We start from the raw sequence: 18,606 nt of genomic DNA, 5'->3' as shown, positions 1-18,606 counted from the left end.
CTCCTCAAATCTCATCCTCCACACACGAAATCAGGGAAAACCTTTTCTAACTCTTTTCTTCTACGCGTCCTTTGAAGGTGAGCCGACGGTGTGAAGTCCTGCTTAGCCCTTCACGGGGCACCTCTTGAAATCCAACCTCAGGTGTGTCATTGAAGACGATTTGATTCTTCTTTTTTTTCCTTCTTTTTTTAAACTCTTTTGACTTTCTGAAAAAACATCAAATGCAAATCCCCTGAAATGGAATGAAAAGTCTCACACTGAGCAAAATTACACATAATACACGCTTTATAGCTAAGAAACGTCTCTGAATCAGAGAAATCTCACAAGTTTTCTGTCCAAATCTTTTTTAAACGCCACTACCTCAATGTAATATGTAATTTATATGGAAACTTACTTGGCAAATTGAATCTCGCGTATATAACATTTTCTTTCACAAAACCTTCAGAGAAATAAAGCGTTCAGCTACACTGACGAGGAAAGTTATGCTTTGCAGAAACAGAAACAAAGTGCCCAGACAGATATCGTATGTTGTGGAGTATAAGTAACAGCACTCAGAGCCACTGGAAAAGCAACTTTTTGAAAATGGCTGCCAAGGTGGAACTTTTTGAAAATGCCCTGATTCTGTCTCCATGGAAACGGGGTAAACGGCCATAATAAATAGTTCTTTTGGACGCTTTCCTCCAGAGTGTCATGATTCCCAGTCCATATTCTACTGGGACTTGCAAGTTTTATTTTATATGTGTGGTTTCATCACTAAAACAAACAGCGCCGCATCACTTTCAGCGTTTCTGCCGTTTCCTTTGTTTTCTTCATTATAGTAAAAGTCTCTCTGCTTTTCTCCCTCACAAGTGTCTCACACACTGAATTGTTTCTGCTTCTCTGATTCAATGTTGTTGCTGCGTATTCCATATGCGTATAAGGTAGTAAAGAATACAGTCATACAGTGACATCTAGCGGTCCCAGATGGTATTTACCGGTATATTTCGAAATATAAGTCGCTTCTTCTATGTAACATGGCCAGGCAAACAACAAAAGGTGAATCCAGAAAATATGGTAATTGTTTACTTTAAACTAAATGAAGGCAACAATAATATTTGTTAAGTATTATCAACAATAAACAGCTGCACAGAGCTGAATAACCCACACACTTTGACAAAACTTCTGAGAACTAAAGACTAAAACGTCTGAGGAAAACATCCTCCTACACAGCAGGCTGCATGAATACAAGATGAGCACAGAGAACATGCTGCTACATTTTCCTTCAAAATTTCCTCCTTTATGTCCTTTTTCAAAATAAAGTGTGTTGATTAATAATAACATTCTATGTACCAAACTGTGAATTCACATGTAATGCAAATGATGTGTTTGTACGCAAGCTTGGGGTAAAAAATGTCTACGCAAATGCCAGAAAACGAGAATAAAAAAAGCATTTATCCATCCTACTTAATTGAACAAGTCCACTTTGAAGAAAAATATGACAAATATGAAAAATATGACAAATCAGAAGTGATAACACAGAGCTGGCACAAGTTAAAATTAGAAAAATAAATATTTATATTCTTGATCTTCCGCCACTAACAATCAGATCTGAGCCTTTTAGTAACAATACAACAACTAAAAACAAGTCTTTGCAATGGTAGAAATGTAAAAAATAAATATGCAAAAAGTGAGAGTTTCTGCCCGTTTTTCCAAAATAACTTTCAATATCAGACCGTGTTTTGCTGGTCTGTGATTGGACGGTTGTGATTGATTTCATAACGACCATCTATGAACATTTAGCTTGATTTCTGTACTTTAGGATTGTTTTTGCATCTCTGTTATATCATACACATAAGAAATATTCTCGCCAGCGGCAACAGGAGAGACATGGAAAAAAACCTGAACTGGCATTCAACAAATGGCCGCCACAAACAGACACGGAGAAGATTTGTTACGAGCCGTGAACTGCAATTACACATCAAAGCCTGGAATTATAGAAATCTGTCTTTATCAGCGACAAAATGTAGAACAAAACAGCAAATCTATAGCACAGTGAAATGTGACAGCAGCTGAACAAATGTTCTTTTATCATCGCCTCGATCGGGAAGGTAGTTTTTCTTCAAGTGACATCTGTGTTCAGAGAGGAAAAAAAAACATATCCATCTTATAGCTGTACGAAATTAAGATAAAATAGAATCTAGTGGCTGCGAATGGGATAAATCTGAGACAGCGTTGGAGGGAGTTAGAGGAGATTTGCGACGCCGATCAAAGCATGAGGTAACAGATGATTGTTGAAATGGGGATGAGGAGACGAGATGAGTGGAGACAAACATTTAGCTCGTTCACAGCTGTAATGCCACTTTCTCTTCGGGGAAATCGTAACGTGATCCGTGTATAGATTACGACTTTATCTGACCTCTGCTGCTGTGTTTTCCTCCGCTGGTGCTCAGTGATCAAACACACAAGACTTTCAGGCAAACTGTCTCTGTGAACTTATTTCTGACTTTCTTTTTTTTTTTTACACAAATTAGAAGGTTTTTCCAAATTGGAAATTACTGTTATGAACATCTGAAGATCTTTATATATGTTGATGAGCTCCTGGCTGTAGCATTGACACTGGCTCGGCTCACCACTATGCTGCTTTAGGTCTGGACTGACCGGCACAATCTTAAAGGTAAATACACTGAGAAAACAACACCTTCTGATTCACATGAAATATTTAGAAACCGATAAGACGCACATGAATTCTACAATGTGAACCGTCCTCACTCGCTTGAGTTTATAAAGTTTGACGGAGTGATGTGGACTAGTCGTTCTCCGCCTACATTTGATTTAAAGGTGAATTTTTAAAAAGCTACAAATGTGTGTCATTTTTTTTTTTTTTTTTAAAGGTTAAAGGTGTTAAATGATTGATTGTGAGCTGAATCCTCCCGTCAGACTTTAGGACTCTTCACACACATAATGAGGACACTTTGCTGAGTAATGACAGAGTAATGTGATTACCAGGTTATTCCCCAGCCATTAGTGACAGTTTGCACAGCTCAAGTAGGAGGATTTTATTGCAGATCTTACCTTGGCAGTGGCTCTGGCCTGGTACTCCGGACAGCCATTCACCGTGATTGTTTCATGCATGTACTGATACACCTGAAAGAAATGAAGAGAGACAGGTAGTTTGACTCCAAGTCCACATTCTCCTGGGACTTGGTAGTTTTATAGTTGACAGTCACTGTAATAACAATCCATCTTGGTCGTTCGTCCACTAGAATGTTTATAGGGCATTGTTCTCTGCTGCATGTATGTGTGTGTTCTCTTTTTCTTAACCTTCAAGTGCAAAAACAGAAAAAAAAAAAAAAAGAAGAAGACCAAACTCAACAAACAAAAGTCGTAGCCAGTGTAAATAAGAGGCAAGAGAAAGATCACTGTTATTAAGAACAAATCTCCAAACACCCAGAGATCAACATCGTCCACAAACCTGTTTGGATTTATTGTGTGGTTATTCCAACATTCAACATTATTGCAGTACAGACAGACGAAAAATCCACGAGTCGCCACCTCTGATTGCTACTAGGTGAACTATTCACCGTCCTCTCTTCTGCTCTCTGAACAAGTGACGCTGGAAGGTCTCCTTAACAGCCACATTTTACTGGAAAGGTCAGCCGTCGGCAGCGATTCCGTCTGCTTCGGCAAACACTCCTTCACACGGACGGACAGCAGAGCCGTGTCTTTGCTGTATTACTGCCTGTTCTGCAGACTCGCTCGTCTCTTTATCCAGTCAGGATCGGACTGTGCTTCCATTACTCAAAGGAAACTGCGAGGAAGGTGCGCACACGCTGCTGAAAACAGCTACATTACATCAACGGCCTGGCATTTCACTGTGTGTAATATTCAAGGCTGCTGTCTTTACACGCTGGAACGTCTTCATCGCAGTAATTTAAAGGCTTTTCTGTGAGATCGCGGACACAAAAATCTCTCATGCAGTTATCTGATTTGTGTGCTTGTAGAGAGTCCTTGTGCTGTATTTTAAAAGGATTTCATACAAGTGGTTGAAAAAAACCCTCAATGTTTCGGTAGATTTGCAAATTAAGTGCTGAGCATCATTCTAGGGAAAAATATGTACGTCAGCGGTTCAGAACCCTTTGAAAGGCATCAGAGCACAAGTTTTTGAGCAAATCTCAATAGAGAATTACGTTCTTTGCGCTTCAATGGAGAAACTGGGTTCTAGTAGTTCGGCGTTTATTCAGCAGTTCACTCAATGTTGGTCTTCTTTTGCAGCGCCCGAAGCAGCTTATCATGAGTTGTTGCTCTCTGGTGAGAAGATGCAGTTACACCTATCACTACGAGAATGTGTGTCCACCAACATTTGTCTTCACTGTAATGTTTGGGCTCAAACATTCAACAAAATGTTGATTGATTTAAGACGAGTGCAATAGAGATTGAGGCTTCGTTCATACAACGGTGAAACACATCGTTTTTGCAATGTCGTTTCGGTAAAATTTGCCATTTAAACTGCAACATTTTGTTTCCACGGAAATGGGAGAAACACTAAAAATTGTGTAGTTTCCATGTTGGGCCACTAGTGGGTGCTGTTGCTTGTTTTAGCAATGAAACCACACACAACTTGCATGCAGACAAAAATATGCTATAGACATGAACAATGGCCTGGAGTCATAACAGATATAATCTCTAAAACTGCTGAAACAGCCGGAGCAACTAGACGAAAACACCAAAAATAACTACAAAAAGACCTGAAAGGCAAAACTGCAAAAAAAAAAAAGCTAAAATTGTAAAAAAGATTGTCAAAAACTGTTCCTACAAATCCTATAAAAGTACAAGAGAATATCTGCTTATTGTTCACATAACCTTTCAAGTGAAAACTCATCGTCTTTACGTTTTCTTTTCCCAAAAGTTTTTCATGTTTACACAACAACGGCAGAGAAATTGAACAATGTAGATAGCAGTTGTTTGACACTCTGAAGGCCACCATTGTTGTTATTGTCCATCGACTGGGCCCTTTATAGAATACAAGAAAGAAAGAAAGAAACTATATTAATCCAGCTGCTTAAATGATGAACTGTGTTATCTTCATTTAAAAAGGTAAACATATTTTGTTCTGTTTGGTGGAAATGACCAAAAACAGCTCTTTACTGTGGCAGTTAAAGAGTTAAAATGCAGCTCTAGTACTCTATTACTCCGTCACACTAATGCAGTGCAGCTTCCAGACTTTAAACGCATCCAGATCAGCCATATTTCAGGCATATCTGGAAACCACATGACGGACTGTAGTCGGATATCTCATCCAGCGCTGCAGTGAAATAATGAACGGTACAACAGGAGGGAGGAGATACGGGTTGGAAATCATGGAGATGTATGAGCTGATGACAAAAACTGAGGTTTTTGTTATATATATTTTGCTCTCCTCCCTGAGCTGGAGCTGCTGGCTCGATGGAAATGATGTATTACAGGTCAGATCCGATCAGTTCGATTAGCAAACACATTTAGATTCGGCTGTTCATCTGTGGCCGGTCCTGAACAATTCTACTGTTTCCTAATGAGGCGGATGTGGCTGTGCATTCCTCAGCCCACGGCTCAGGGCAAGACAAACTCTCCTCTGTGATGTAGAGCAATAGTAGGTGAGTCAGCATTTAATTCATTCATGTCACAAATTCAATATGTTTCATCCTTTACAAGATACTACGATACAACATTCAAGACTATTCTAGGGACTTGAATGCTCTTTCTTTGAGAAATTCAGCCTTTTTATTCTGGCTGAATCGGTCAAATGTGGATATTCTCGCCATCTTTGATATCCCAGAAACCCTCGTGGCAGATTTCTGAAGATGACATCAGTTAGCAAAGCATAAATACAGTTTGATGGCTACAAAATCCAGTTTGTTTGTAAAGATATAGACTTTGTTGTGATCGATTTGGGCATTATTATGTGATACATTTTATGGAAAGTTCATTTTAAAGATTTTTTTTCAAGGAGAGTAACTTTAAAAATGTCTGCAATATACACAAAGATAATGACGGTTATGACGCTCCGTCCATTTTCTTGTAATTGTACAGGCTGTGGTTGGGGTGTCGCTGAGGTTTACAACAGGGAAAACTGGGAAGTTTTCGATATTGTGGCACAGACATGAATTTGAATCGATGAAGCCTCTCGCAGCCAACAAAGGCCTAAGAAACGCCTATCGGGTACGAACCTTCAGATTTTTTCTTCGTTAGACCCCTCGGAGCTGGGAACAACATATCTCTGAGTTTCAGTCGACTTGATTGCTCATGAATCTCAAAGCTGCGCTCCACATTCCGACATTTCTGTAGCAGATTTACAGCGACGGAGCTTTTCGGGGCGATGAGGCTGCAGTCCGAACGCACTCAGCTCCCAGACGACACCTTTTACCCAAGGTCCTCTGACACCTGTGCACCTTTTTAGACTGAGCACAGCTTTGTAAATGCCATAAAAGTGCTTCTTTACCTTCCTTTCCCCAATCCCTCTCATTTATCCTTTTCTTCTGTAAATGCTAATTACAGCAATTTATTCCATCTGCGACTGCTTCTCCCTCTTAGCACTCTTCCCAGGCGCGGAATCTCTTACCAATGCTGGCTTCGTTTATCTGTGAAAGCAATGCCTTTTGGGCTTTCAAACTCTGCTCTGTGTTATGTAAATGTTTAGTAATGGCTTTACTCAAACATGACAAGGGTGTTACAGTCGGCGCTTACGCAACATCAAGAGTCTGCTCCGTGATGGCGAGCAGCGCGACGCTGAGCAGAAAGGTAACGACAGCGAGAAAGATGGAAACTCTCCGGCCCCTCACAGGGTGACTCACTGGTGCATTTGAAAAAAAAAAGAGATTTCATTCAAAGCTGGGAATTACACAAGTGGCAGGTAGCGATTTGGTAAATAAAAGTACAGTGCGCAGCAGGCAGCAAAGGCGAAATAATTTATGACCAAAAGACAAAGGTGTCGTACAAAATCTTAGAAATAATGTGTACCACGCCTACGCAATGGAACTACTTTCTTCTTTTTCCCATTTAGCAAAAGTTGTCACATGCTTTATGCTTTTTTCTAATTAACATTTGATAAGACAAATTTATGTTAATTTGACTTGTTTCAGGGTCCGATCACAAGAATTCGGACCGATTCTGTAGGATAAGAGGTCAGTTTGAGACTCCATGCAGAATGTAGTGCACATAGTCGAGGGCTAGTTCGAAGACTTTGGCTGAATTCCTGTCAAGTAAAGAGAGTCTGTTTTAACGTTTCAGGTGAAAACACGTCTCAGAAAATGGTAAATGGACTTCACTTATCTAGCATTGTTCAACTGTGTGAGCAGTCCCAAAGCGTTGACATTGTTGATCACATTCACCCATTCATCACACACATTCCCACATACATGAAGGCTGCAGCCATGCAAGACCCTGTCACTCCATTTGGAGCTATTTGTGGTTCAGCGTCTTGCTTATGGACACTTCGGCACGTGGAGATGGGAATCAAACCGGCTACCTTCTGATTGGGAGATGACCGCTCTACGCAACAACATTTTGAAAATGTTTTTTAAAATGATGTAGTTATCATGTTGGGCCACTAGTGGGTGCTGTTGTTGAAACGTACATTGTTAACACTTTCCTCACAGTAGAGTTTGAATGTTCTCCCTGAGCGTGTGCTGATTCTCTTCAAGTTATTCAGTTCACTCACACAGTCCAGAAATTGCCGGTGCGTTTCTGTCTCTGTGTGTTTGCCCCCTGACGGGCGGCTGACCTTTCCCTGCCTTCGCCTGAGGTCAGCTGGGATTGGCTTCAGCCCCCTCAGGTGGATGAACTGATGGATGGATGATGGTTCTATAAATTTCGGACAGCTTTTACATGGCTTTCTCTGTTTTGAAAAGGGCATGCAGATCTATCAGAGACAGTCTTTTCCCTCTTGTTTCTTCAAAAACTGAATTATTCTGGATAGATTGACCACAAAGTTATTCACTCCCTCCTTTTGCTTGAATGAGATGCTCTTCGATGCAAGAGCCAAATAAGCAAAAGCTTCAGGCCAGAAAACAATGTTGAAAGACGGTAAAACTGCAGACGATCCTTCAGCCATTACTCTCTTGATTGCTCTCACGTCAATGAATTGTAATTTTTTTTTTATTGCTTTTAAAGGTTGTGGCGGTGCAAAAAGGCTCTGTGTGTGTGTATGTGTGTGTGTGTGTGTGTGTGTGTGTGTGTGTGTGTGTGTGTGTGTGTGTGTGTGTGTGTGTGTGTGTGTGTGTGTGTGCGTGTGTGTGTGCACATTTAACCTGAATGCATTGGCCCGAAGTGCCTCATAACATGGAGCAAACAGCCGTGTGTTTCTGAATGTCAGTCTCCTGTTGTGGTGGCTGCACTTTGCTCTTAAAAGGCCAGTTGTCCTGCAGGCATCTTTTCAATTCCACTTTTTTCTTTCTTTCTTTTTGCAAGCATGTCATCACTGTGCTTTCCAAAAAAAAAAAAAAACGCCTCCCCTCTTCTCTCATGCACTCTCCCTCCACTCCTGCTTCACTCACCGCACAGATTTCTGGTTTTAGTGGTGAAACCAAACCAAAAATACCAGCACAGGTCTGCAAATAGTGAGCGCGATGCCTACGGGGGGGGGGGAAGAAAGTGATGAGATGCTGCTTGTAACCATGGCTTCCTGTTTCCTCTGCAGAGAGGAAAGCGAGGGATGGGGGATGGGTAGAACAGGGACATCCAAGGCCCTGTTTACACAACGTTTAAAGTTAAAACTTGGAATTTTGGCATTTTTGTTTCGCATTTACTACACGGCAACGGCAGGATCACTGACAACAATATAGTCGGCATGTCGGGCCACCAGTGGGTGCTGTTGTGTGTTTTTTCATGGCAAAAACACACACATTTGTGCAGAGAACAATACGTTAAACAGTAGTGAGTGAACAGACATTTGTATGGACAGATTCAATGACTATTAATGGTGAGTCTCTGGCCGCCGCCATGTTTGTTATTGTTCATCTTCTCGTTCATGTGCAGAACTATTTACCACGGCCGTGATGCGCATGCACAGTTGTGTGTAAACAGGGCCCTCGACCGGTTAACGATGCTGGGAGAGGACAAAGAGCAGCAGAGCAGCTCAGAACAATACTCTTCCTCTCCCAGGATCATTTCAACTTGATGCGGCGGCATCAACACCGCTCTCCCAGCCGCTGGTGGCGAACATGGGGGTCAATCACGCTGATTGAAAATCTCTGACGAAGTCGAAAATCAACTGTAATTTCTAAAGCACACGAAAGACTCGATCGCTCCGGTCTGCTTTCCTCTCAAGTGGGACTTTCTAACCCAATAAACGGCAAACAGCCCCCCCCCCCACCCCCTATCATTTCCAGCTGGTTAGTTCCTCCAGTCATCACGTCTTGTGTCCTTCCTTTCCCATTTGCGAAGCTGATTGACCCTGACAACTCATTCGCGGTGCTGCAGTAAGACTAACGCAGGGGCACAGGACCCCCCTCCCACCACCACCACCAACCTCCACCACTGATGAACGCGGTGGAGAAAAGCAACCAGCTCATCAGGCTCTTTGTCATTTAGCCCGGCGCTGCTGATCCTGGCTCTTTTCCCTGCCATCCATTCTTCATATCGACAGCCAGCTCGTCATCCTTAACAGGGCCTGATTCATGCTTTGTGAGTTTTATCGACGAGGACGTGAAGGAAGTTCGGAGGTGGACTTAAGAGTAGAGTTTATACTCTATAGAGCAGATTAGCACTTCCACCCTGCCGGGCTTTTGAGCTGGCTCACCAGACTGTGAAATGAACTACATCACGTATGTGTGTGAGGGGAAGCAATCATATCACAGATTACATGAGGCTTACGCCGCGGGAGAAAGGTCACTGTGATAATTAAATGTCACAAAGGTGAAACTGATCAAACAGAACAACAGGAGGGTCAAACTTGGAGTTTAACCTGTGTTTTATGGCTCTCCGAACCGGAGCAGTTAGCTCTGATAGATAGATGTACGGGAACGGGAAGCGAGTGCAGTCAGAACGAATTAGCAGACTGATTATACAGCGAAGAATTAAAGGCTTTCGGAGAGACGAGTCCTTTAACTGCTGTGGGTGACAAACCTTCAATCAAGTCTCCTGAATGAAATACGTTTTTGTTTTTTTTTCCGAACATGAAAGCCTCCCAGACGCCATGTTAAAGATGTAGCGTGAAATCTTAATATTCAGGGGCGGATTCAGAGGATCTAAGGAGCGTTAGGCCCCGTTTACACGGCAGCGGTGCTCGGAGCCACTGAAAACTCACCTTTCGGGGACTTTTTCAAAAACACCCGGACTCTGTCTCCGTGGGAACTGGGAAAGTTTGTATAATACCACCAACTTCACCACCAGTGGCATTTGGACCCGCAGAGTCAGCACGATGTTTCTCATGAGTTTTACATGCTAAAGAGTTTCATAGCTCTCACACCAGTGATGCTACTTGCTAAACCTGATTAAAATATGACTGATACACTCATTAGCAGTGAGCCCGGTCCCTCGGTCTACAGTCCACAGTACGTACAGAGACAGTGCGTAGATAGACGCTACTTTGCTATGCGTACTTTCGACTGTGAGGCTGTTGGAGGTGTGCCGATCGTCGACGTAGACGCTGTGTGGAGGTCATTTGTGGCAGCATAACCTTTGTTCATGTATGGAGTATCAATAAGGCTAATAAGTGCTTGTATCAGTAATTGGTATCAGCAAGTAGTTTAAGGTTAGTACTTTAGTCATTTCTAAAAAGTCGTATCCGTGCATCTTTAATTGTCAGTGGAACATTTTTAGTCAAAATCCTTCAAAAATGTGTCTAAAACACCGAAGGAAGTTCTTCCTCTTTCTGATTACACAGCAGTATTGAGTTTAACTTGGCGGTAGCACCAGTAGCCATTTTTAGCAACATAAAGTCCCCAATGTTTGGAAGCTTGATTTCTCTTTCTTAGGTACCTTCAGTGCAAAAATCTAAATATATGTTTTTCTTGACTTTTGCTTCCATCAAGAGGATTTAACAGGCAGCACTTGATGACCAGATGATGATAGTCATTATGTTGTTTTATTATTATGTATTATGTTTTTTTCTTTCTGATGCCCCCACCCACAAACCTTTGGCACTAAGTATCTTTTAAAATATAGTGACACTATATAAATCACAGCCATTATATTGTGAGTTTTCAACAATCGCACATTTGCAGGGTATTCCATCATAATCAGCATTTGTTGTCTGAGCTACGCTATCATGTTGGGCAATTTTTCACAGTTGCTGATTTATTCTTCCTGCAGTCAAGGGAAAAAAAATCCAACCAAAACACAGAAAAAAATGGGTGTGAGGCAGTTTAAAATGTTGATTTAACGGCTTTCTGAGCTCCAAATTTGTTGAAGTTGATCATAATCGAGTGTACTTTGAGTCCATTTTTAATTCTCTGCTAATTCTAATGAATAAACATTTACTCTCTGCAGGAAAAACATGGAGAAAAAAAATTAACATTTTAATAAATAGCTAGCAGTAATGTGTACACTGAATGTAAATGATGGGAAATAGATTGAACTCCCACACACATCTCCGGCTCATTTGGATCGATGGCACTCAAACTCGGGAACAATACTCTTTGTGTAGATTTATAGGCAGTTCATGTGTCTGTTTTCTCATTTTAAAAACCAAAGAAAGGCCGTGAAATCCAACCTAACTGTGTTTTCCAAACAAACCGATCACTACAGGACACAGCTGTTGAGATCTGCAATATTCCACCACAAGACCGCTGTTTTAATGCCCTCCATAACAACATTAATAATCCACAGTGTGTAACAATCAGCAATTACAGAGGGTCCTCCAGCTGGCTCAGCAGTGCCAGGAGAAGCTATTGTTTCCTCTCGCAAACCTGTAATCGACTAAAACCCAGCGTCATCCTCTCTAATCCCACAGCATCTCCCGTGGTTTCCCCGGTGACGGTGTTTAGCTCGCTCTTTGTGGCTGAAGTGGCGTGCATCTTTGCTCTTGACAAAGGACGAATCGCCGGTGCCGTGGCCGAGGCCCCACTGAGAGCTTTTTGGAAGAAGACAGCCTTTGCACTCCAGCGACTGGCACTGAGTTCAGGCAGCCAGTTGCCAGACGGGCAGTTGGTGCCAGGATGTGCCAGACTCCCCCGAGCTGGTCAGTGCATAGAGAAACCGGACTCTGTGGAAGGAGGCGGCGGCCGGTCCTGTCCTTCACTTGCATGAACGGTTTTACAGAAATCTGTCGGCCTGATTTATTCTAATGTGGCTCAAAGTCTGGGTTTATCTGTGATTATAAGTAGAAACTGAAAGACCTCAACCCCAGTGACTTGAAACTGCGACTATGAATGTATCCGTCAATCAGATCTGTCAGTCTGTTTGTTCTATTTGTCAGGAAGCACAAACACCATTTGGTGCTGACTGAAAGCGAGACTGTTAAGACTCCTACATGGCAACCATTTGCTGCGACATCGTCAACAAAACTCGACATTCATCTCAATCCACAAAGGAAAATTCAACTTTCTTCAAATCAGCTTCCACAACAGATAAATGTTTCCATCTCAGATGAGTTTGAGTTCAGGGAGTGCTTTCCACAGACTTCTAAGAAACTCCAACCAACAATTCATTTTCTAATTTGGTGAATTTACAAATGTTTTTTAATCAAGCTACCCTAAAATATCACTCCATACTAAAAGAAATAGATACTTCAAATCTTCCTAAAGTTATTCTTTGCGCCATAGCAGTAGTATTTGATAACGTGTCTTTTTAATTTACAACTCAATTCCCTTTGAAAAACAAAGCCGAGCCTTTCCCCAGCTTACTTATCAAGTCCACTAATTGTCTTTCATTCCAGAACAAATTTGCTTGTTCACTTTGTTTACAATTAACTTGCAGCACAGAGGCCGCGGAGGCATCTGTCATCTATTTCTCTGCTCTTCACACTGCTGTTTGCTTAACAAATTCCTGTCACCGGGTAACGCTACAGTATATCACAACAGACAGGACACTAAATACACCAGATCTGCCGTTATCAGTCTGCGGCGTTTGGATGATGAATCGCTGGGTGGTTTTCAGGAGCGTGATCGAGATTGAACACGTTTTAACAAAACACACAGGAACTCCTGTCTTATGATTCACGCTTTACTTGGACCCTGTAAAATGTGATTAAAACCAATCTCAAACAGTGATTCGCTTAATTAAAATTCAGTGTAACGAGCCCATCAAACCTTCAACTTAATGAAACGCTCATAATGTGATCATTTGAATACTTTGTGTGAATTTTTCATGCCGTGGAAAAATTTGCTCTGCCTCCGAGTTTCGCCGTTCTGCTCCGGCGGTAATAAGACGGAGCAATAAGCTGTGACATTTTCATTACGCTGCCGTCATTTGTTGATTGATGAAGCACAACAATGACTGAGAGGAGCAGTCGCCCACTTTATTACTGTTTCAAAGCATGACATGGCAGCATTTTTTAATGCTAAAATACATCATTGGGTCGTTTGTGTTTCAGCAATAGGGAAGACATTATCAGAGTAATAAACACTTTTTAAAATTTAAGATCCTGTTGACATGCCAAAGTTTCAAATGAAAACGCACCATTGTCGTGTTTTTGCTTCAGAAACGTTTCATGTTTACAGGGCAACGTTTGAAAACAATGTCCATTTAAGAAGTTTCTTAGTCAGTCTGGCTGTTGCGTCTTCTGTTAGTTGTTTTTCATGAGTTTCCTCAGTAAAAACATTCTAGATGAACCATCTTTGTTCCTTTCATTTGGGTTTTCCTCCTTGTTTTTGATTGCATTTGTTAGAATTCATCAGCTCTAGAAGATCATCTTTTTGGTTCAATTAGGTTCATTCTGCCTTGAGTTCGTTCATAAATATTTATTTTTTCAACGGCGTTCTTCTGTCAGAAGCATATCAAAGGTAAAACCTTAAAACCTATTTGCCTCAACAGAAGAAAGCAAAAAAGCTCAATATCGTATTTTTGTTTTGCTCTTGTTCATTTTTCTATCTACTACATGTTGTCATAAAATGATTATTTTTTCTTTGCTAGATTGAATTAAGATGAAACAACATGAATGTGGGATGAATAACCGCAACAACAACAACTGAGCAGGTGAAAGAACAGCTTCTTCTCCAATCGAGGCCCCGAGGAACAAAATCATCACGGTACACGGCACAATGATTGATTGGGAGAGTGAGGCGAAAACTACACTGCGTGGAGGTGTAGTGTGAGAAATGTGATAATAAAAAAAACATGTGTCATAGATGGAAACAGAATCAAAAGTCATGGCGCCGTTCATGCACCAGCGGCTGACTCACCTCTCTGATGGCTGTGCAGAATTCACTCTGGAGCACCTTTTTCAGAGACTGCAGCTTGTGGCCGGGAACGTCGCCTGACTCCTGCAGCTTCTCCAGCAGCTCGATCGCCCTGGCAACATCTGGGGGAAGAGGAGAGAGAGTCAGGGAGAGTGCATATATAAGAACCCGTTTAGACGACAGTGTTTCTAGTGAAAACACTTTGATTTGGCATTTTTGTTCCACAAAAGATTCACGTTTATACAACGTTTTGAAAATGATGTCAGTTTACACTGGAATACTGAATACAATGCAGTTTGCACAACAGGCCATGAGTTGACGCTGTCGGTTGTTTTTGTAATGAAACTACACACACACACACATGCAGCAGAGACCAATACACCCTAAACATTCACAATGAGAGGACACGGATATTCTAGTGGACAGACGACCAAGTTGGATTGTTATTACAGCGACTGTCAACTATAAAACCACCAAGTCCCAAGAGAATTTGGACTGGGAGCCATGACACGACGGAGGAAACATTGTGGTGATTGTCCATCTAATGAGCACGTGCACAACAATTTTTTGCTATGGCCGTCGTGCGCCTGCGCAGTAGCAGCGTTTCAGAAAAGTTCAGATTCCATGAAGATGTAGTTGGAACTTTTTCTAAAAATTGCACCTTGGGAGCCATTTTCCAAAAGTTTCATTTTCAGCGGCTTAGTTGTCATGAAGGCGGACTCTCAAAACGCAACAAAAGTTTGGTGATTTCACTTGAAATTGTTGAGGGCCTGTCCACACGACAAGGCTGTCTCATGTAATCGCATGTTTTTGTCCGATTTTAGGAGCCTGAAAACAATAAGAAAAAAAACTAAACAGGTTCCAGAGTGAGGAAATTAAAAGGCCGCCTTGGCTTTGACATGTGGAGAGACAAGACACACATTTACAGATGATGTCATCGCCCCACCTCTCAGCCTATAACCCCGCCTCCCTCTCCGTGATGTCACTTCACAACAACAATAGCCGACTACATCCTCCACATCGAGTTACAGAAGCTACTGATGATCGTCGGTTTAAACACGAGGATGAGCAGGAGTATTCTTCTTCTCTATTTTTGGTGTATCACTGTGGCAGAGTTACAACGCCACCTAAAGACCTGGCACATGTACTACATCGGTTTGTTCATAACGGCATGTGGACAGAAATTGTTTTAGGAACGGCGGAGAGAAAAAAGATCGTTGTGGCTCGTGTGGACACGAGTGTCTCTTTGAGAACGGGGGGACTAGACCATTCGATTGTGTTAACATGACAAAGGCACTCCAGCCAATCAATAGGTGGGATAATCGAAATAGACTCGGATGGGAGATAGACCTGAGTATGGATCGTTTGCATTGGCTCAGATTGACACAAAAGGACAAATAAAGTTAGAGACTCATTTGTTCACAGGTAACCCTCCATGGAAAGAGCTGGCACCGGCGGGTATTACAAAGCATTTACACTAAAGCGTAAGCCTTCAGTTAGAGGCTGTGACTCTGGGGTCTTCTGAGCTCTCCTCTCCTAATTAACTTGCACTGAATGAGTTCGCCAGCGCGGCTGATTAATTTCGTGTCCTCTGAAACTGGCAGCCTGAATAGAGATACATAATGGAAGAAGCGGTAAGTGATCTGGTGCTCGATCACTGGACTTGAAATAGTGGGTCAATAACATGTTTAATTCAGCTTGTGTGTCCAGAGACCACACAAAGAATGGTGCAGTTTTACACTCCACATTATATTTTGCTCCTGTTTCACCTTAAGCTCCTGCAGTGAGAGCTGTTATTGCAGAAACTTCTTATTCGGACAGGAACTCATGATTATTTTCATTATTTACCAGCCTCTGCAGTGCAGTGCAGTGGTTATAGAGGTGTCAAGTAACGACGAAGAAATACTTTGTTACCTTACTTAAGTAGAATTACTAGGTATTACTGGACCAAGTAATATCGCTTCTGTCTTTTAGTATTACATTATAGACAGTGAGCTTCGGTGTCTTGCAAAGTGCTTTTAAAATAAAATTATATGTAATATTATTAACCCATACAGCTCCGTGTTGGGTTGTTTCCACTACTCTTATTATTATTCTTAAAAATTTTTATAATTTGTTTCGTATTTCGGCTGGATTGGAGCCTCTTGCAGGCCAGTTTTGGCCCACAGGCCTTATGTTTGACACCCCTGCAACAGTTTTCAATATAAAACAATAAGAAAAACCGGAGCCAGCAAGATATTGTCAGATATTTAAACTACTCTCCCTATTCCTGGTCGAAACTTTCAAATTAACTTGACGTTCCGTTGAATTACCGGAATCATTTCAGCAGGACTAATGAAGGCTGAACGTTTCAGCTTTTATGACAACAGAGAAGTCGGTTTGGGTGAGAAATTAAGTTTTCAGATAGACTTCACAGTTTACGGAAGTGAAGTCAAACTTCATTTTCAAAGACCGAGCCTCAGGCAGCTTCACAATCTGGTCTGCACACAGCTTGCTTATCTCCAATACTGATAAGAGAGAGGGGAGGGGGGGAGAAACTACCCCCAAAAATATACCGGGTGGAAACCTGAGGATGAAAATAGTAGGAGACTTTACTCATGTTGGACAGTAAATTTACAATACTATCACTTCGAACAAATTCACAAACTGTGAGCAGAAAGCAAGATTTCATCCTGTTCATTTAATTATCATGCACCAACAGTTGCACACCCACTCCACGTTTGATTGACAGCCGAGCGGCTGGTTGTGATTTATGCAGCAACAATGAGATGACAACAGCATCCACTGCTCCAACTCTGCCTCGGACCGCGTCGTCCACCGGGGATCCGTCAGCACACAACCAGCAGCTTGTACATTACAATGAGTGTTTTCAGTCTCTGCCACTCGCTCTCATTGTGTATCCACACAAAACAAGATCTAAACACACTTGTTTATCCGAAATGTAATTAAGTCCTCCAAACAGAGCAGGCCTTAGTCAAATATTTAAAGATTCATTAAACATTAATTCGAGCACCTGAATGAGGATTTCATTGTAATATGAATGATTCTTTCTCCATCCATAATGAAAAAACTGCATCACTATTGTTCTCCAATGAGGCCCTCCAGGTATTTCCTTGTCATCGGACTGTGAAACCTGAGATCGATACCTTGAGTTCATTTTATGTTAACTTGTGTTCACCAGTGCATTTCCCTTAATTCCACAGTGGATTCAAGATACTTTCAATCCCTATTATTGCCGACTCCTACCGAGGACGTGGCCTGAATAAATAAATAACTCCAAAACCCTAATTAAATCGATAATAGTGGGATGTTGCTGTAATAAAAACCAAACAAATGAGATTACCATATTTTCCAGACTACAAGTTGCACTTTTTTTGTTGTTTGGCTGGTCATATGACATATATACCAAAATATACTGGCACTTAACTGAACGTCACTGTATGTAACAAAATGTGTGCTACTCAAAAACATGTATTATTTTCATATATGACTGACAGCGTAAGCTAAACATAGAGTGGATAAAAAGTATATAAACAAAAAAAAGAACAATATATGCAGCAAAGCGACGCTCCCGACTCTGTGGGGAAAACGCAACTTTCTGGAAACTCTCGGTCTCCGTGTAGATGTTGGAAAAATGCTACTGCACATGTACACCACGGCTGTGGTAAATATTTCTTCTGCACATGCTCAGTAGAGGGACAATAACAACAAGAACAACGTTTTCCTCCAGAGTGTTATGACTCCCGGTCCATATTCTCCTGGGAGTTTTATAGTTGACAGTCACTGTAATAACAATCCGACTTGGTCGTCTGTCCACTAGAATGTTCGTGTACTCCCGTTGTTGACGTTTATAGCGATTTGTTCTCGCGTGTGTTTGGTTTCATTTCAAAGATAAACAGCACCCACCAGTGGGCCAACATGCGAACTACATTGTTTTCACTGTTTCTGCCATTTACGTAGAAATGAACGTCACTTTCAAACAATGTTGTGTAAACATGAAACTATTCTGAAAAACAAAAGTGATGCATTTTTACTTGAAACGTCGTCTAAACGAGGCCTCAGTGTAACCAGTCCAGCTCACATTCATGTCTTTGACTTGCCATAGGACCCACGTGTGCACATGCGGAACATGCAAACACAAAACGCCTGCAATCTTTCTCCTTCTTCTTCTTCTTCTGTCATCTCAATGTGAGACCGCAAACCTGCCAGGCAGCCCTTTAACCACCGACACAAAGTGGAAGCAGGTTCCCACAATGCCACTGAGTAAACAGATTTATGTCCGCACGACACGAGCAACACAAGCACACACCCGTGC

At 41.7% G+C, this 18,606-nt stretch overlaps 1 protein-coding gene across 1 annotated transcript in view; it reads right to left on the bottom strand.

Moving 5' to 3' along the window:
* lin7a (lin-7 homolog A (C. elegans)) overlaps positions 1 to 18,606 on the bottom strand; it is a 44,670-nt gene that overhangs the window by 11,566 nt on the left and 14,498 nt on the right. The window contains exons 2-3 of the mRNA XM_080492177.1: positions 14,295 to 14,413; positions 3,052 to 3,123 (exon numbers count right to left, since the gene is read on the bottom strand). Coding sequence (XP_080348303.1) covers positions 3,052 to 3,123; positions 14,295 to 14,413 — 191 coding nt within the window. The remainder of the gene's footprint in view (positions 1 to 3,051; positions 3,124 to 14,294; positions 14,414 to 18,606) is intronic.

Source organism: Lipophrys pholis, assembly GCF_963383615.2.
Source record: "Lipophrys pholis genome assembly, chromosome: 22".
In the NCBI taxonomy this organism is placed as follows: domain Eukaryota; kingdom Metazoa; phylum Chordata; class Actinopteri; order Blenniiformes; family Blenniidae; genus Lipophrys; species Lipophrys pholis.
Note: the sequence above shows the minus strand (reverse complement) of the source record. Positions and strands in the feature narration are given on the sequence as shown.